Source organism: Hemiscyllium ocellatum, chromosome 16, assembly GCF_020745735.1.
Source record: "Hemiscyllium ocellatum isolate sHemOce1 chromosome 16, sHemOce1.pat.X.cur, whole genome shotgun sequence".
NCBI classification, from domain to species: domain Eukaryota; kingdom Metazoa; phylum Chordata; class Chondrichthyes; order Orectolobiformes; family Hemiscylliidae; genus Hemiscyllium; species Hemiscyllium ocellatum.
This window is the reverse complement of record NC_083416.1, coordinates 47,863,214-47,884,688: the sequence shown is the minus strand read 5'-3', so window position 1 is coordinate 47,884,688 and position 21,475 is coordinate 47,863,214. Positions and strand designations below refer to the sequence as shown.

General features: G+C 37.3%; 1 protein-coding gene across 5 annotated transcripts in view; it reads right to left on the bottom strand.

Moving 5' to 3' along the window:
• Positions 1-21,475, bottom strand: part of LOC132823413 (kelch-like protein 3) — a 124,592-nt gene that overhangs the window by 35,132 nt on the left and 67,985 nt on the right. For 4 of the 5 annotated variants that reach the window (XM_060837223.1, XM_060837225.1, XM_060837224.1 and 1 more), the window contains 4 exons: positions 20,054-20,163; positions 7,649-7,765; positions 5,967-6,116; positions 1,241-1,358 (listed from right to left, as the gene is read on the bottom strand). In XM_060837223.1, the coding sequence (XP_060693206.1) occupies positions 1,241-1,358; positions 5,967-6,116; positions 7,649-7,765; positions 20,054-20,163 (495 nt within the window). The remainder of the gene's footprint in view (positions 1-1,240; positions 1,359-5,966; positions 6,117-7,648; positions 7,766-20,053; positions 20,164-21,475) is intronic. The other variant, XM_060837226.1, reaches the window with a different exon arrangement.

Here is a 21,475-nt window from a genome sequence, read left to right as displayed (position 1 = left end):
TGTAGAATCTTTATTTTCCTAACCTGTATTGGCTATAATGCAAGTCTGGCCCTATTCATTTAGATGGTGTGGCTATTGCGCGATTTTCTTATAACAAGGGATCGCACGAGAACTGAACTATCGCGTTATTTCATAACTGACAGTACCGCAAATATACCAACTACATAAAAGGCAAAAAAAGTCAAATAGCATTCCACAGAAGACAAGCTTCTCACGGAACACAACGTTAGTTACTTCCGATGACAACGTCATTTCCTCAGGTATACATGGTGTCATACGTACAAACACGGTATCATATATTATTATAATATAATACCTTATTGACAAATGAATTTTAATGTATGTCCATTCTGCAAATTTATTAATGTTTTGTAAGTCGTTTAAGACCTTCTGATTGGCACCTCTGCTCCTACCAGTCAATACAGATTACAGATTTTGGAGTTGCTTCAGTGCATCTTGTATATGGTACATAATGCCACCACTTGGCACTGGTAGTGTTGGGAGTGCTTACTGGTGGATGGAGTACCAATCTAGTGGCTGGCTTGTCTTGGACAGTATTAAGTTTCATGAATGCTGCTGGAGCTGCACTCAATCAGGCAAATGGAAAGAGTGGTTCATCATACTCTTACCATGTTTATATCTTGTACATTGTGTTTATATTTTTAGAGAGTTACGTGGTGGGTTAATTGTCACAGATTTCACAATCTTTGACCTGTTGTTGTAGCCATAATACTTAACTGTTGTTCCAATTAAGTTTCATGTCTATGGTAACTTTATGGAAAATGAACATACATCTCTCTAATTTGCGGAAATATCACATTAATAACTGTTGTTATTAAGTTTCAAATGGAGTTGAACTTTAATAATTACAACTGACAAGGTAAAATATGAATGAACTACATTGAAATATAATGACTTATCTAAACTATGGCATCTCTAACAATGTGCTACAGTGATTTGTCATTATCAGCCAAAAAATTCTAAACACTACCCTTGAAATAAGGCTGAGAACTGAGTCAAGTTGACAATTTTACAAAGTATTTGCAACATAGAAACAGGCCATTTCACCCAAGAGATCAGGGTCTTTATTTAACTTACTTACTTACATCCCAATTTACTTAATACACTTGAATCAAGACAGATAAATGTGCAATAAAATTATTTGCCTGTTTTCATTACTTTGTATTTGAAGCTCTAAAGTAAACAGAATTTTTAGTTTAATAAAGGGAACTGTGCATACCTGCTCTGCACCTTCTGGAAGGAAGCTCTGCTACTTGATTCCAACGATCGTCTTTAAAGTCGTAGCACTCCACGCTTCGTATAGCTTTAGGTGCCTGACCACCGACCACTATCATCACCTGTAAACATAAGCAGCAGATCTGTATTAAAACTCAAATAGTATCAGCAAAGCTTCTTGGTTACGGAAATAATTCAGTGTTGGCATTATAAGATGTCTCCATAATTTACGTCATAAGACCTAATATAATATCTGCTATAATTTTGACTTCTCACATGCAAGGGAAACAAGGCTCTCTATTTCTATTTAACTTCTTCTGCAAATAAGCTGGGATTCTAAAAGCATTTTTGAATTTTCCACTATTGTTCTGTCATTATATGCCATATCTGTAAAACTCAGAAAAGTTGACATAACTTTACAGAAAAACTAATAATTCAGAAAGTACATTCACCTGAAAAGTAATGGATTAAAAGGCCAATAGTCTCTACTTCAAGGCGATTGACCAAGTTAAATTCCTTTCTTTCATTGGCTTTCAGGATTTGTTTTAACCAAAGGACTATTATCTATTTGTTTAATCTATAACAGAGGGGAGTTACAAAGTGACATAAAATAGTAATGAAGTAAACTGCAGCTGTACTCACATTCTATAAGCACATTATAAAGAAAAAAAACCGTACAGTACATAAAGGATGCAATTTTTTAAAGGATTTCTAGCGAGGTGAAATGCTCTTTGGGTGCCGGATTTTATTTCTGACATGGTGTATTTAATACTGTTTAATATCAGCTACTGTGGAGCTTCTGCTGATCAAAGTGTTTTCTCCACTAAATTGGATTAGCTTCATTTAGGCAAAAATGTTTAAATTAAATAGTTTCTCAAACAATTCTGCTAGTAAAAAACCTGAAAAACAAATAATCAAGAAACCAAAATTACATTTCCAAAATTGTTTTTATTACTCCATGGCCAAGCTTGTCCAACAGTTATTATGGACAAAGCAAAAGACTTGCTTTCACATGCTACTGTTTAAAGTTGAAACAACAGATCTTGCCAATTTTTTCAAATATAGACTGTACTATTTGAGATTTGTTCTGAAATACATTTTGCTTTATGTAAGTTCCTAAACAAATACAAAATATATAAATCATTTCCGGAGTGTGAGATTACAGATAAATAAAGTCACAATGAAGGCCATTAGAATTTTTGTTTTATAAACAAAAGCAAATTACTAAAAAGAACAAGCACCTTCGCAGTGCCTTTCTCAAATTCAGGACATTCAAAGCACTCTGCAGTCTAGGAAGTAGACTTTTCAAATGTGGTCAAGATCACAATGAGGTGAATTGGCAGTCAGTAACAAAATATACCCCAAATAATTCATTTTAATTATATTGTTTACAAGACAAATATCACACTCCAGTTTTTTTTCCCAATTAGTGCCATACAAATTTTTACTTTCACCGGAAGGTGCAGTTGAGGCTTCAGTTTAACTTTTCATCTAAAACATGGCATTTTCCATAGTGCAGGATGCTCTCAGTACTACACTGAAGTGTCAAACTTGGTCAAGAACACAAACTATCAGGAAAAGGGGAATTAGATTACAGCATTCATAAGTATCCCTGCTCTACACTTCAGACTAGAATTCAAAAACTTTTAAAAACTGGAATTGGGCCAATACAACTGATCATACAGACTGGCATCTAAGGAGAACCTGACACTATTATTCAGAATATGACAATAATAATTCTGACCTAGAATATGGCCTGAACTAGGCAAGTTTTTTGACTTGACAGAGCAACTGGTGTTGAATGTAAACAACATTCTAAATCAATCGTTTCAAACCTTGACAGAAATTGAGGTTAGGAATTAGTAGATGAGTCAATTGATATGCTGTAATTGCTTTATAGGCAGGAAAGTTGAGGCCATTCATACTAAGCTGAAATGCACATTCACCTTTTAAATAGTTTGCATCAAAATTCAATAAAATCACAGTATCAAGATGCCATTTGAGAAATATGATGTTATTTAAATGTCCCACACTTCCAGCAATTCAAAATGTTGCAGAAAATGATGACAAACGCAGCTCAAATTTGCTAGCTACTTCCAGAGTACTTCAAATGTAATATTAAATCATAAAAGTATAGAATGATAATAGCACAGAAGGAGGCCTTGAAGCCTGCCTTTTTCCTGGCCACACTATGGATGAGCAACTCAGCTAGTTGCATTCTTTGTCTTTTCACTATAGCCATACAATGTTCTCTTTTTAGATGTCTTTTTAGATTTAAATAATTATCAAATTCTAATCTGCCTCCACTCTACTCTCAGGTAATGCTTTTTAAATGCTAACCATTTATTGTATTAAGGAGGTTTCTTGTTATCTCTTCTACCATGCTTTTGCTATAAGATATATTAATTCACTGTCTTGCTGTTCGCAACTTTTCACCGATGAGAACAGTCCTTCTTTATCTATTATCTTCAGATTTTGAGCACTGCCATCACATGTTCTCTCAACCTCCTCTCCATTAAGGACAGTAGCCACAGCTTCACCAATCTAACTATGTAACTGAAGGCTCTCATCCTTGGAGGATTTTCTATAAATCTCTGCACCACGTCTAATTTCTTCACATTTTCCCTCCCATTGTCCTGTATCCTCAATTCTTCATTTTCATAGCCTTTTCTTGTACTTTCTACCAAATTCTAACATCATGACAACAGGCCTTGCTACAGGACAGGATCTGGCAAATTGCAGTGTTTCCCAGGACATCCTCAGGTGTCTCTGGCCCTGATTCTCAGACAGTTTGTCCACATACCGAAGACACTGCCATGCCAATGGCTGCCTTTGGCTATACGTTCCCTGCTTGGCTGGCCTTTCCTTGGATGCTTCCTGCTACTGGCCTTAAAGCTTCAGTTATTGACTGGTGAGGTCCCTCTTTTGTTTCAACCTCTCCTTCAGAGAATTGTAGAAAATTTGGGCTCATTGACAGAAAAGTATTCTACCAGTGAACTATGAGAAATAAAGCAAAAAACTATTTAAGAGCATGTGTATATGGAGTTTGCCCATGCAGCTGCTAAGCAGCGAGTTTTCTTGCTCCTCCAATTGCACTCACTAAAACTCCATCCATCCTACAGGCCTCCTTTCACTTGCAACTGCACTTCTTGCATCTACAAAGGATTTGTGAAAATATGCCCGTGATCTGTGAACCCACCACCTTCCAACCATGCCCACCACCATCAATTCTATTCCCATCCACCTTGAGCACTGCCCACATCAAAATCATCCTTAGAGTTTCCATTAGATCTCATAATCTGCCCCTATGATATTTTGAATTTCCTTACCTCAGATTGTACCCAACTCTATACCAATTTAAAATCACCAGAAACTCCAAACATTTCATTTGTCAGCCGACACCAAGATTCATCTACATTTGGACAGTACTGCCTCACCCTCCACATCCCTCAACTTGTTTATCTATACTTCTTGCACCCACATTCCATTACACCCAACATCCTAAGCCCTTGTCATTGATCATTCATACCGTGACATTGCCTTCTCTGGTTAACTGACTCCGAAATACCCTCTTCGTCTACTGCTGCCTTAGCAGCATCCCAAACGACTACAGAGACAGCAAGTCATATCTACCAGTCATCGGATTGCACAAGGACTGTATGATTTGTCCCATACTGTCCCTAGGGCACGGATTTATGTTTCTGTGGAGTTGGAATCAATGACTCACAAGTTAGGTAGGGGTCAGCTGCAGATTCCGATACTCATATTCCATGAATGAAATATGTAAAACAATCACTGCTAGCTCCACATTCATAGTACCACATTCCTTCATCATAACTAGCCAAAGTTCTCAATTAACCAACCTGACACCATTATGAAACTCTATAGAGCTGCAGCAATTAAGAAAGCCCACCACCATCTTTGCACAGCAGATAAGTGAGCAATGAGAGGCCATGACAATACTACCGTTATGAACAACAAAAAACAAGAATGGGCCACTCAAACTTTCAAGCCTTTTCTGGCATTGAATAAGATCACGGTTGATTTGATTTTAACTTCAACTCTACACTCCTGCATATCTCAGATAATCTTTTATCCCTTCGGTAATCAACGATCTACCTCTGCTTTAAAAATATTTAAAGATATTGCATCCACGACCTTTTGAGGGAGGGAATTCCAAAACCCCTCAGCCCTCAGAAAAAAAGGTTTCCTCATTTCTGCTTCGCTTGATTGGTCCCTTAAAGTATGATCTACATCCCAAGAACAAATTAAAACAATACCTCGATACCACAATAACGGAGAATGCTTTATTGGATGCAATGCCTCCAGTATTGCTAGTTGACAAGATTTTTTGCCAACTATAGAGGAACACACTGTTTAATCTATCTTTGCCTAGATTTGAAGGATATTTTTCCAATCATATATGCCATCTTAAAGTGCCTGCTAAGTGTGCATAAACCTGAAACTGAAGACGTGAAACCAAAAACTTCTCGATCTTGAAAAGCGCTGCCGGTCAGTGTGGCTCCATGCCAAGAATGTACTAGCAGAAAATTTTCCGTAGTTACTTCTGACCAATCTTAGTTCAGAATTGGATGGTAGTTTTAGACTAGGGAAGGAAACTGATCAGTGTGCATTTATACCTGTAGAGGACATATTAGCAAAGCTACTGGTCAATAAAATGACACAGGTAGTTGCTTTTGGTTCAAACTTTAAAGCATCCTCTTTCCTACCTTGGGTAGACTGATTGGGGTCCTTGGCCTTGTGCGCGCTGTCTTTATCGCAGCTCGTTGATCAAGAGGAAGTAAATGGTATTTCATGGCTTCAATTAGGAAATCTTTGCATGTATTATTATTCTTTATCAAAGCCTCCTCTTCTACAGTCTGCATGTAGCAGGGATACACGTATGTGAGTCACATCAGCAATAGACATTATTGAATATAGCTTGACATTTAACAATTACCAACTGGCTTGTTAAAATAAAAATGCACTGTGCCAGATATAACAAAAGAAGGTCCTGTAACACAGTACATCACTAACCCCAAATAGTTCTCTAAAACTGACAGCTAAAATAAAACAGTTTTAGCAAAAAAATCACATTATGCCCTGCATCAAAACATATTTTCCAAAATGTAAAACGGGGCATTTTATATTTAGAAGTCAACTTAAAAATAAAAATGATGCAATGCTGATTGCAGCAGCTTTAGTTTGTTAGCAATTTTTGACTGGTACAGATCCAATGGACTGTCTGGGTTCCTTCTGTGTCAGAAATCTTCTATGGTCAGAATTTAATTAGTAAGGCAGGCACCCTGGCAAATAACCAAATCCACCTCAGACATTTGTGTGACCCAAGATCACCCTTTTCTGCCATTTTGTAACCAATTATTTGCCATTAGGCTCTCTAGATTTGAAGGTTGGGCAACTGTATAGCAAGAGCTGCTGGCTGATCGAAGGGCTAGCTGCTCAGTAGCCAAAAAGTACAAAGGCTACTGCTAGAACTGCACCTACAAGGCAAAGACTCCGTGAAAGCAAATTGCCCATAAAACACTTAAGTGGTTCTGGGTCTTTAAGGTCATCAGGCAAGCCCTGATAAGGGACTGGTGGGAATGTCACAAGGCAGCCATTGCTGCCAGAACCTCCAGAGGCCACAGAGTCAAAGAGGAGGTCTCCCTTTTCTCATTACCATAGTATCCAGGACATTTTCTCAGCTGCACATTCACCCTAATGTTCTGCACATGCTAGTGTACTGATTTTTTGATTTCAGACATTACTAAACACACACGGATCTTGGAGGTCTGCACACTGATAATTTATCTTTGCCCTGGAGCCTGTTAGAGCACCTTCAAATGGATTTCCACATGGCAGAGCGCCTATTTTGTTGCTGATAAAATGCCAGCGGCAGCAGGAACAGACTTTTAATTGACCACTTGAGGCTTACTTGGTCCCTAGGTTGGAGGCCTGTCTACAGTTTCATCACTTTTGGCAAAATGCCATGACAGCAGGTAGGTAATGGGCATTCCACTACCATGTTCCTCACCACTGTATGGGATCCTTCTACGCTCTCACTTCCAGCCATTTCCTAAAGGGATGATAACATCCAGGTCATTGTTTCTGTCATAAGTTGTTCCAAATTACAATTGAAATCCATCTTTGCTGTCAAATAGTTTTACAAGTCTTCTCAAATGGATTTTCTGGGAAATGATTTTGTGCACATTATGAAAGCAAAAAATCATCAAATATCTCGATGGAATTTTGTTCCTTCTCAACTTAAAGGTATTTTTTGGTTACATTCTTTTTTTATTTAATTGTGTTTTATTAAACTTGCAAATGAAATATGCTCCTACGACAAAAAGGTCATCTGACAGGCTCTATTTAACCTCAGGTCCCTAGTCCACAAGTGAGCACTGCTGCTAACCTGGACAAGATAATCCCGTGGAAGTAGTGGAAGGCGAACATTTTCCATTAGTTTTGCCATGTGGTCCAGGCGAGTTTCTTTGTCATACTTTATCCAAGAGATAACTGCTTCAAATACCTGCCGGTGAGAAAGAAGTAGGTGGAAGTCTGAATGGCCTGAAATGAGCATTAAATTTTAGTAATCCAATACCAAAGTTTTGTTTCAACCTCTTTCCTTGCCACAAACCAAACCTTGTAATTGTGGCCTCTAAAACTAAATCAAAGTTAAACAGCACTTTTCTTTTACTCGCACATTTTCTAGAGATATCCTAGTAATTACACCAGCACCACGCCCACCAGTGAGCCCTTGCTGGAAGAGAACAGCAGCAGTAAGCATGCGACAGGATGGGGAAGTGTGAACATATACTCCTACCCCCCATAAATTCGCTATGCAGAATAGATCAAAAATACTGGTTGTTGTTACGAAGTTGGCCAGATGACCCAAATGAGTAAAACAGTGAAAATGAAAAAAATAAATTTAGACTTTGATTTTCAGGAATCCAGACCATAATCCCAATGTCATCCTAAGAGGGAGGCCCCATTTCTGGAGTTGATGGTATGATAAGCAACATCAGATAAGTCTCCCTCAATATCAAACCACACCTCATTGAAGCAGTACTGGTAGCTTTCCAAATCATGAGGCGAAGGTTTGTGCCTTGATGGTCAATTGTGTCAAACATTACCTTGTATGATGCAGCAGTCTCACTCTGGCTTGGCAGTAAGGCACTGGGCTGAAGGGTGTATGGTTCCCTGATCTAGAGTTTTTCTGGAAACTTCCAATGCTCCTTCCAACCAATCAGGCTCAAGAGATGCTGGCCATTGGCAACCATCTCCCAGTTGCCTGCCACCTTCTAACTTGCTTGTAGTTATTGAAGTCCAGATACAGATGTCCATCAAGCTATGGAACCAGTGGACAGCTGTCCTGACAGAAAAGTTGTGTGTATGTCTGTACGTCTATATGTGGAGCCATTGCAAATCTTTTCGGTTTAGTGGTGAACATACAGTATATGACTGAATTATAATAGTCAGAACCTCTGAATTAGTGGCTAGAGAAAGTAATAGATAGTGGCCTCCTTGGTTCACAATATTTCATTGCAGCTGCTGGACTGAAAATATTCTGGATTTTCCAGTTCTGAAATTGCAGTGAAATATGGGATACATCTGCAGTCCGATGTAAGCAACAATGATAAATATCCTTCCCACAATTCTTGACAGGAAAATACTTCCAATGTTCTTGCAATTACTGCAGTTGCCCTTATTCTTGTAAAACAGGAGATGCTTGACACCATGCAAATCCTAAGACACTGCCCTCTTCCTCCAGCAGAGACAGAGAAGTCTGTGCAAATGATACACACGCTTGATAATGTCAGGCTTATAGTCTTATCAGCTGGGTTTGCCAAGAGCATGCAAGTCACAGATTTGCTAAACTTTTGCAACATAATGTTTCCAGGATAAAAAGGCTATCTACACAGTGTCTAAAGTTCATTTGGTCACAGTGCTTTCCCTGAAATACTACTCAAGTAGTGTGCCATTTATTGATCTGTTTATTGCAATCAACATAATATTGGCAACTTATTAAGATGGCAAGATATGAATGGCAAGACCAAATGTACCACCCTCAACACCAAACCAGATTCTGATGGAAGACTAGCAAGTGTAAATTTCCAGCTTTGGGAAAAACACTTTAGTTCCAATTCATTCATAAAATAAGACATTCTGATCAGGAGACTCTATAAACCTCTTGACCTCAGCAAAATCTTAGAACCATCCTATCCAAAATTTCCAACTTATTACATCCATACATTCATGATGTAGGATGACCAAAACCATGCAGTAGATTTGTCATAACTCTAAGAACATAATAAGCAGGAGGAGTAGGCCATCAAGCCTGCTCTGCCATTCAATAAGTTCACGACTGGTCTTTATGTGGATTAATCTCCACTTACCTTTCTCACGTTCACTTTCCCTGTCATATTTACTTTGCACAAGCTCATTTTTCAAAGACATTCATTTGAATTCAAAGTGAATTTGGATAGGGATGCAAATAGAATTTGTGGCTATGACATAACTTCTGGGAAGTTTACTCTGGTTGAGATTGCTATGAAGACAAGAACTAGTTAATCAAAACAAAGGAAGCAACAAGTAACTGGGCAACTTACAACTTAAGGTAGAACATGCAAAGTCACCACCATCTTCTCAAGGATAACTGGGGACAGGCAGTCAGTTGGCCAGCCAACGACACCCATTCCCATAAGAGAAGTCAGCAATAATGAAGCTCATTTTATTGAGTCTTTCCTATTAACTCCATCATCTCATGTCACGGATCAATTGTTTGGATTTGATTGCACTGCCCTTTGAAACTTGACTGATTCCTTTATGACATGATGTTTAAAACTGTATGTAATACTTAACAAACAGTCTAATTTAACTGTACTGCATTCCATCTGTCATCATTTTGAGCCTCAGTTCTGTGGTAACTGCCCTTCTTTCCCCTTCCTTCCCAGTTTGGTATCATCAAATTTAACCAATTTACATTGATTTAACATGGGAGGAATGCATAAATGCAGGACCTTCCAGCAACTCTCTTATATGTTTATATACATTCCCTCCACACATAAATTACTTACACTGTGTAGAAATCGATGTTATGATATCAATGATTTGGATGTAAATATAGTTACTAAATTTGCAGATGACACCAAAATTGGTGATGTAATGGACAGCAATGAAGGTACCTTTGAGTACAACGAGACCTTGATCAGATGGGCCAATGGACGAGGGAGTGGCAGATGGAATTTAATTTAGATAAATGTAAGATGCTGCATTTTGGCAGGACAAATCAGGGCAGGACTTATACACCTTAATGATTAGGTCCTGGTGAGCGTTGCTAAACAAAAGGACCTTGGAATGCAGGTTCATAGTTCCTCGACAGTGGAGTTGCATTTAGACATGATAGTGAAGGTGGTGTTTGGTAAACTTGCCTTTATTGAGTATATGAGTTCGGAGGTCATGTTGCAACTGAACAGGACATTGGTTAGGCCACTTTTAGAAAACTGCTATTCAGTCTGGTCTCCCTGCTATAGCAAAGATGTTATGGAACTTAAAAGGGTTCAGAAAAGATTTACAAGGATGTTGTCAGAGTTGGAGGGTTTGAGCTATAAGGACAGGCTGAATAGGCTGGTGCTATTTTCCATGGAGTGTCAGAAACTGAGGGAATCTTATAGAGGTTTATAAAATCATGAGGGGCATGAATAGGGTGAATAAGTCAAGGTCTTTTCTCCAGGGTAGGGGAGTTGAAAACTAGAAGGCATAGGTTTAAGGTGAGGGAGAAAGATTTAAAAGGGTTCTAAAGAGGCAACATTTTCACGCAGAGAGTACTGAATGCATGGAATGAACTGCCAAAGGAAGTGGTGCAGGCTGGTACAATGACAACATTTAAAAGGCATCTGGATGCGTACATGAATAGGAAAGATTGAGAAGGATATGGGACTAGATTAATTTAAGATATCTGGTCAGCACAGACGTGTTAGATTGAAGGGTCTGTTTCCACACTGTACATCTCTATGACTATTTCCTAATCCAGTTTATTTCGAATATTTTTATTGTTACTCATTGTAACAAGTATACTAACATTACTGAAGGTACTTATCATTTGTCTCAATTTCTCCTGCAATTGCAGCAGTCATGCCTTAGAACAAGTAGGAACAAACATATAATTGAAAAGATATTCCAGCATATTTTTCCAAACTAATCCTGTACAATTAGCATTGCCATTTACTTTTCACAATTCATTCAATCTCGTAAGGCTTTCATTTCACTAAAGGAATATTCTTAATCCTGATGTATTTTCTTCCAAATCTGTTTTCATTTAATAATACAAAACTTTGATTTTATGCTTGTATTACCTGGAGTTCAAGAAATGAAATGAAATTACCTTTTCTTCCTCTCCACTGTTAAGTAGCATTATCATCAGTGGAGGCTTATAATTACAAAAATCAATGAATGGTTTCTCGTGGCACCCGTGAACACGAGTAGTAGTAGCGTTGGTGTCGGAGTTGTGGAAGGTAAGAGGAAAATATGATAAATGTTTTAAAGCTCTATGTGTTTCCTGAAAAGATTGCTATTCAATCCATTATTCAGTAAAGAGAGAAATGAATGAAGTAAAAGGAATGCACTTGCTTGATCTTGGAGTCATATTCCTATGTTGATTAATAGTTTGAATAAAATAAAAATCAATTCATTTTTCACCTTATCCCAGTTTCAAAATTGTTAAAATTCTTTCCTGATTATGTAAATTTAAGCCAGACTACTAAGACCCTTTGGAATCCTAGTAGCACACAAACCCACCAACACTCTCAAACAAAAACATACAACCCATGGACAAAACCAATGTCATCTATAAAATTCCATGCAAGGACTGCCACAAACATTACGTAGGACAAACAGGAAGAAAGTTAGCCACCAGGATACATGAACATCAGCTAGCCACAAAAAGACACGAACCTCTCTCCCTCATAGCCCTACACACGGATGAAAAAAACCACCATTTTGACTGGGATAACACATCTATCCTGGGACAGGCTAAGCAAAGACATGCCAGAGAATTCCGAGAGGCCTGGCACTTCAACCACAATGCCATAAACAAGCATATAGATCTAAATGCCATCTATCAACCCCTCAGAAAACGAACAGGAAATGACATCACCACAAACCCCAGGAACCCCTTCCAGGAGAAAGATATAAATAGAAAGCAGGAGACAATAGCTTCGCTTCACTTGGAGGTCGCCACTGATGATGTTACCTAACCAGGTAATGAAACGTCTGGATATCAAACCTATAGCTCAGCGAACAAACCTACACGCTAAACTTCAACCTGAGCTACAAACCTTCATAAACCTTGCGATTAATAGGAAAGTTTTAGAGGAACATGGGCCAATTGCTGGCAAATGGGACTAGAATAATTTCGGATAGCTGGTTGGCATGAACAAGTTGGACTGAAAGGTCTTTTTCTGTGCTGTACAACTCTATGACTAATTCTTGAGAACGTGGCTGCTTTTCTACTTGATAAGATCACGGGTTTTGAATACCTGGAGATCATTTTGACTTGTTACCAAAATTAAATTACAAACTAGAAAAGTGAAATCCATACCAATGATCACAAGAGCTTTATAAAATCATTTGAGATTAGCAACTAGGATTACCCCCTTACACAATGCAAACTCCAGGGAATTAAACTCTTACCTCATATCATAAGTGTTAGTCTACACTTCACATTAAAATCTACCATATCTCAATATAATGCTCCATGCCTCTCTATTAGATAGTCATTTGACTTTTTACTCATTTCTTGATCAAAACGTTTGTGTCAGCAGCAAATTTCATGATACAACTGCTGTCCATCATTGATGAATACTACAAAAGGATTTTTTTTCCCTAAACAGATCATGTCCTCAGTGTTGATTACACACCACCTCTCTATTTAGCCAATAACAATATGTACTTACACAGCATATTTAATCTGGTAATTAGTCACAACGTGCTTCACTGGAGCACTGTCATACAAAATGCGATAACTGCTCCATAGCTTTAAAGTTCCTCATTAGCTTCACGGGAGTAAGTGCATCAGAAAGCTTTTGAAAATTTAAGTGAACTATGTACAGTGGAATATGCATTATCCATTTGCTTAAAATACCCCACAAAATATCAAGTAAATTAACAAATAAAAACAGTACTAGCATTACCATTAAGCAGTAGAGCATCATATCAAGCAAGCAATTCATTAAAAAAAAATTTCAACATTGGCTTTGAAATGTCTTGCCTAATTCACACCATCAATAAGTTTAGGTTCATGCAAAGGTTTAAAGTTAATCAGGATTGTACATTTGGGCTTCATACTGTAAAGACAAAAGGTTTATCCTCCAACTTGCATCAGACTACCAAGATTGTTATGAGTATGGTTTATGTTTAATAATTTTGGTGGACAGGTTTGACGGATTGTGGAATGCTTAGATTATTTTTCTATGTAAGGTTAATGAAAAGATGCAACATAATTTCATTTTTTTAAACAAGGCGTTTTTTAAAAAACTACATAGTTCCAGATAATTGCTGGCCTTGGTTGCCTGAACCCACTCAGGGAAAACAGACTGTTTTACGACTGGGTATTACAGGTGTTATTTTTGGACAATTTTTATAGATTTGGAATTTCCATTTGAATTTTTCAGTTTATTATAACAACTGTCACAGAACAAACTGCTCAGCTCTTATCAGCTATCTCTGGCATACCTTTAAAAAGGAGAGAACAGGGTGAAACCTGACTGTTCTTCTGGAAATGTTATTGAAAAAGTTTCTTAATATTGTATTTCTCACATAAGAACGTAGGATCAAGGAACTCCAGTAGGCCATGCAGCTCTTTGAGGCTGCTCCGCCATTCAATATGATAATGGTTGATCTGATGTAACCTCAACACTATTCTCCAAACTCTGACCTTTCAACTCCTTGGTAATTAAGAATCTATTTCATTATGCCTTAAAAATATCTAAAGGTTCTCCATCCACTGCCTTTTGAGGATGGGAATGCCAAAGGCTCACAATCGTGAGAGAAATAAATGCTTCCTCATTTCACTTATAAACGGGCAACCCAATATTTTAAACCACAATCCTAAGTTCTAGAATCTTCCACAGTAGGATATGTTCAACATCCACCTGATCATGACTTATTTGTTTCAATTAGGTCATCCCTTTTTTTTTTAAAAACCCCAGAGAAAGATCTAGCCTTTCATCATAAAGAACCTGCTAATTCCAAGCATTAGTCTATTATTAAATCTTCTCTGAACTGCTTCCAATGCATTAACATCCTTTCATAAGTATGGTGACCAATACTGTCTACAGTACCAGATGCGGTCTCACCAATGCCTTGTAGAACTGCAACATAATGTTCCTACTGTCATATTCCATTCCCCTGGCAATAAATCATAACACTATTAGTTTTCCTGATGACTAGGGTTGCCTGCATCCTAATCTTCTGTGATATTTGCACCAGGACAACCAGATCTCTGAATCTTCTTGAGCAAGGGGTGTTTCCCAATTTCCCAGAGATAAATAGGCATAATTAGTGATGACCACAAGTGGCACAGATTATCCTTCCCTGCCATAAAGAATAACTGCCATTGTCAAGAAAATGCCTTTCTTTTTAAGGCAAATTACTTTAAAGTAGTGAAATCTGCTTTTTCAATTTACAGGGACATACAGAAAGTGCAAGACAGCAAGAGTCTGTGCCATGTAATAAGTTTTTTTCTTTGTAATAAATCAATACTTGTGTAAATTAAAAATCCTGGTTGATAAATCTTTTCAATCCAAGTCTAATTTAGAAAAAACAAAATTAGCCACATTGGGATTTAAGTATAATATTTCTACTTTATATTACAATTAAGTTGAAAGGCAGGAGATGTAGAGGGGATTTGTGAAAAAGATTTTCCACCCCGAGGGTGATCAAGATGTGGAATGCACTGCCTAGGAGGGTAGTTGAGGTGGGAGATCTCACCTGGTTAAAAAGTACTTGGATGAGCACCTGAACTGTCATAATATTCAAGGGTTTGAGCCTAGTGTAGGAAAGTGGGACTAATATAGGTAGTAGTGTATTTTAGCAGTACAGATTCAATGAGCTAAAGGGAGTCTTCTGTACTGTACAATTCTACGATTTTAACCAATTAAATTCGACAGCATAAATTAGTGTTTATAATAGTTTAAACAGAAGGGTAAAAGCTATGAAGTTGCTGAAAAAAGTATTTGGCGAATGACAGATTAGAGACTTAATGAATTTTTTAATGTCACATTTATGATATTCTGGTACAGACATGGTAAATGATCATTTTCAAAGATAGCAGATTTACAGTTTTACTAAAAGTTATTAAATTAAACACCCGTTTGGATGATAGATACTATATACAGCATAGATACATAATGTCTATTTCCTTTCATTAATGTATCAGCAAAATATTCTAAGACTATAACTGGGACATTTAAATTAGCTTGTTTTTTTTTTGTTTGTGTATTATACTGAAGATAAAACTTTTAGAGAGCAGGAATCTGCACTATGATGATGTGAATTCTGTTTCCTCGCCCTTGAGTTTGACACGATAAATGTTTGAGGTACAATAGTCCCCAAAGCCATATTTAACTACACAATCTAAATGAAAGTATGCAATAGAAGCTAAAGTAAATCACTCTTCTCACTTTTTCTTAGTTAATCATAAAACTTTACTGCTGGAAACACACGCTTAAAGGCTGACTATGACCTTCTAGTGGATTTATTTATTGAGCTAAGCAAAGATTAAAGAGGCTTTGTAGGAGCAAACACCAATAATATTCATGAATAAAGCTGAGAGTATCATGATGGTATAATTATGTTACATATTTTCCAAAAAAAACTAATATCACTAAGTTAACAAAAGGTGCCTAAAACAATGGTTCCTAAGAGCCACAGGACTATCAATTCTTGACTCACTTCAGCCAGTAATCATGATTTGGAGGAGATGCTGGTGTTGGATTGGGGTGTACAAAGTTAAAAATCACACAACACCAAGTTGTAGTCCAACAGGTTTAATTGGAAGCAAACTAGCTTTCGGAGTGCCGCTCCTTCAACCAACCTGGTGTTGTGTGATTTTTAACTTCAGCCAGTAAGGCAGACAGACGGATGTGTTATTTCAGCATCAGCCACAAAGGGAGACATTTAAAATTTGTTTAACCCTTGGGCAACACAATCAGTCCTTTGAAATATGTGAGAATTCCAAGCTTTTGAGAACAAGAGGAAACTGGAAGGTACTCCATAGAGATCTTCAACATACAGAAGGAATAAATAATTTAAAACTAGCAGCAGCACAAAAAGAATGTTCCCTTACAATGTACTAAGGGAGATAGGGCTCAAGACAGTCAGGGAACATATTTCTCAAATACTGACAAGGAGAATCTGATCGCAGGAGTTTCGAGTACTCTGTCTCTAATAGGAAGGTATTATCATATGCTTCGAATCAAAAGATAAACCAATAGAGATATTGAAGACACTGGACCAAGTCAGTTGCTAATGCTAGCTGATATTATTTGTCTTCTAGAGGGCTTAATAAAGGAGAAAATATTAATCAGAGGTGAACATGGAGGTTACAAACCATCCTTATTATAAAGTGTTGGACTAAAGAATGACTTGGTAAATAGAAATGTGGTAGTAGAAGATGTAATGCGAAAGATATTCCTACAGAAAGAACTGCATTTGTTTTGGGAAATGACCTGACCGGTTCAAGAATACTGACTTCACCACAGTTGGTGCAGCAACCAGTGGAGGTAAAAGCAAACAAATATTACAACAAGATTATCATGGATTGTTTCCTGACTGTGCTGTAAGTAGATCTCAGGTTCACAGAATTAAACAAGTGTAAAAGGAGTTTGTGAAACAGGAAAATTATTTGGAAATTTTGTTACCACACACAATTTTCAAAAATAAAGACATTGAGAATGCAGCTGATACATTTGGCCCGTCTTTAACACAATTGCAACGAATGGACTAGGAACTGAAATAGCCATACCAAACAACCTGCTCTGAGACAGAGTCAGAAACAATACCTGAGTTGAGTTACTTGAAAGAGAATGCTTTAATGAGGAAATGGAGACCAATTCAAATACCAGCTACTGGAGGAACAGGCAGTGATCCATCAGTTGATAGTTCTGAGTACTGTACTGAAATTTCATCACGGGCTCACAAAGTGCCAACAGCAGGTTGCTTGGGTATGAGGAAACAAAGCTTAAAATATCAAAACATTTTTATTTTCATATTACTTAACATATGTAGTCATTTTTTGAGGCATGCCACACATGTCAGGTAGTGGGGTGACCCCAAATTTCAATTAAACTGCACCTTAAATTTTGATACCAACTTCTGAAGAACCATTTAGCAGAGTCTTAATAGATTGTGTAGAAACCCTACCTAAAACCAAGAGTAGGAACCAGTACCTTTTAATAATTATGAATGTTGCCACAAGATTTCCTGAAGCAGTTCTTTTGGGGAAAATCAGACAAATTGTTCAATATTTTACAAGATATGGATTCATAATGAAATACTATCATAAACATTCACAGTAATAATGACAAGTTTGGGAAAACAGAACGATCTCGGTTATCCGGATGTCGATTATCAGAATTTCGGATTATCCAAACAAGATCTTAAGGTCCTGTTAAAAACGTCATTAGACAACTCAGCATTCAGTTATCAGTTAAATTGCATTATCACGTGCATTGCCAGATAACTGAGGCATGGTCAAATAATCGGCACTCAAATTACCACTTGTTAACAATCAGATCAATTATCCAAAAATATTCCCCGCCCATCTTGTTCAGATAATCTACGTTGTTCTGTAAATAATTTACATCTTCTGCTCATCACCCACAATCTTAACGTCTATTGGAAACTTTGAAGATAATGATTAGTGTCTATTGTTGAGAATATTTTAATAATGGGATAAGGGAATTCCTTTGTTCCTCTTTGACATTAAGGATATTCATATTTTGCATGAATATATAAGTATGAAATCATAAGTCTCAAACCAGAAAGATTAGCTCAAGTGATGGAAAACAATGTTTAATCTTGCGTTGTCCTATTAAAATCATAAGTTATAGCAGGTGTAGTTCACCTATTGTTGTGTGGCTTGAATTAGATCAGCAATAAAGATGCTACATTACCATAAAATCAACATCGAATCAAAAGTGGAGACATCTCCTATTCCAAGAAAAGTGAATTATATTGAACAATTTGGACAGACATGATTAATCACAAAAGATCGATTTACCAAAGCAATACTGACAAGATCCAAACACAAATAAGGCCAAAGAAATATCTATTTATGTAACACCAGATGGACTTTCAGTGCAAAATCATACCATTTGGAATGAAAAATACATCAGCAATGTTCCTTTAACTAACGAATAATGTAATGCAAGGTATATGTAATTGCACACTTTCCATCAATGATTTGGCTCTTTTTAGCTAGATCAGGGAAGAACATTCACACCACTTGACAGTGACCAGCCACAAAAAGCCAATTTAGTTATAAATCTGGCTAAGAATGAATTGCCCAAAGCAAAGGTAACTTACTGGGGTCACACATTTACCTGACGGGGCACAAAGGGCCTCAGTTTACTGCATCATCCAAAAGCTAGTACATTTGATAGCTCAGTGATTAGCATCACAGCGAAGTGTCAGCTTAGATTAAAATATTAAACCTCTAGAAAGAGACTTGAACTACAACCTTCTGATTCAGAAATGAGGTCACTACCAATGAGCCAAAGCAGACACTATCACTGTATCAGGACTGCATCTGAAGGACATTTGTTTGGTTTGGTTTGTTTACAATGAGGACAGAGATCCAGACTGAAACACAAAGTTAAATACCTCTTTTCACTCTCGACACAAAGAGGGGCAAACTGATGATACTGGACACAAATTCTCAGACAGCGAATATCCCTCTCCTAGAGAGAAAGCAAAAACTGCTGTGGTGACAGAAAGACTGTTTCTTTGTTAACCACAAGCAAAGGCTGGTGAGAATGAATTTGCGATTTGAAGGGACAGGATGTGTGGAGATTTAAGGACCAAAGGGTCACCAGAGAGTGCTTTGTTACTAGAAGCCCGCTTGATGAAGCTTAAAATATTGACTTAAGCAACTTTCGAAGGATGCTTGACTACTCACCCTGATGCAACATGGAGAAGAGGACTTGCTGAATAATCAAGAGGAGTTGGACACTTTATCGACAAGGCTACATATCCATTGAGTGTATGACAATGTATACATTTGGCATTAATTAAATCAGCATTGCTGAAAAGTATTTTATGAGGAAACAACTTTTCAGTAATTTGGTATAAGAATGCTTAATGTTTAGTCGACGTTTGGGACGACACGGTGGCTCAGTGGTTAGCACTGCTGCCTCAGTGCCAGGGACCCAGGTTTGATTTCAGCCACGGGTGTCTGTCTGTGTGGAGTTTGCACATTCTCCCAGTATCTGCATGGGTTTCCTCCCACAATCCAAAGATGTGCACGTCAGGTGAATTGGCCATGCTAAATTTGCCCACAATGTTAGGTGCATTAGTCAGAGGGAAATGGGTCTGGGTGGGTTACTCTTCGGAGGGTCGACGTGGACTTGTTGGGCCAAAGGGCCTGTTTCCATACTATAGGGAATCTAATCTAATCTAAATGTCAGAGAATGTGAAATTTTGTGCAATCCTTGCTGCTCAAAGCTTGGAAAGTTTTACCACTTTTGAAAAAGAAAACTTCACAGAGTTAGTTACAACATTTAGATTTAAGCCTTCATCCAATAAATTAAAAACATACCTTTTCTTCTGAAGCTACTGTGAGCTTATCACTTGATATCAAACTGCATACTTGATCCAGATTCAGACTAAGAAATTCTTCACCTAGCATAACATCAGGAAAATGTTGCTCTGTTCAGGAAAAAGAACAGGAAAGATGAACATAAAAGTAAGCTTGTAGAAACAACAGATTTGGTTAATTTCTTTGAAACTTCAAAAATTCTCATTCTAGTTAAATAAGCACCATGTTTTCTGCCATTATTGACAAGATATAGCCTCTGAAATGCTTCAGGAGTGCTCATTGTTATTAGTGGTGACATGGCTACAGTACTCTAAGCAAAGAGCTTTTTTGAAAATTTCTTGCTGTTTTACATAAATGTACACATATTCTTAAGTCATTGTGCAGTTTGTTGGTACAATGTACTTAAAAAAAGGTTTGTCTGGACTTTTCATTGCTCATAATGCACTCAAGTTCAATTCAAGAATTCAAGAAAAGCCCCAGAAAAGGTATTTTTACGAAAGAAGAAAAAAAAAGATATTGCTGCATTTTTGTATACAAGTGAAAGAAATAATGATATATTAAAATGAATTTAAGAAATATTTTTCTCACATTTTTTTAAATTGATGTGTGCAAGATACGAGAGAGATGGTAACCTGCTGATTAACAGCAGAATCAGCCACTTGATTAAGAAAGGATGAAAAAATTACATATCCTAGTACTCAAGGGACCATGTTGATTGTCATAAAGATATAAGCCATACAAAGAATACGCGAATGGATATAAGTATTTAAGCTCTAAAAGTTGAATTCTAGCAAAACATTGCCTCAAGTCAAACAAACTGTGTAGATCTTTAAGCAAATCATGTAAATTATTGGAGGGCAATGGCCTTGTGGTAGTATCACAAGACTATTAATCCAGAGGCCTAGGTAATGTCCTGTGGTGCAATTTGAATTCAATAAAAATCTGGAATTAAGAGTCTAAATGTTGAGCATGAATCCATTGCCAATTGTTGGAAAAACTATTTGGTTCACTAATGTCTGGCTTACACGTGACTCCAGAACCACAGCAATGTGATTGGGCAATTAGAGATGGGCAATAATTGCTGCCCTAGCCAGCTATACCCTCATCTTGTGAATGAATTAAATAGAACATACAGGTTTTAAAAAACAGTCCAAATGTGGGCTTTACCAAAGCTTACTATACAACTCATTCGAAAAGTTATTAAGACAGCCAGCTTAAATGAACATATTTCTGCAATCTGAGCTATACACAGGATGCACTCAGATTTAGAACGGACAGACATGGAAATAGTAATCGCATTTCTATACTCATGACATAATCTCATCAGGTTTTTTACCCATTCTCATTTCACTTAGGCAGGCTTTAATTTAGCACAAGAAAATACCATATTTGAAACAATAACTAGAGTTTTTCACTTGTAAA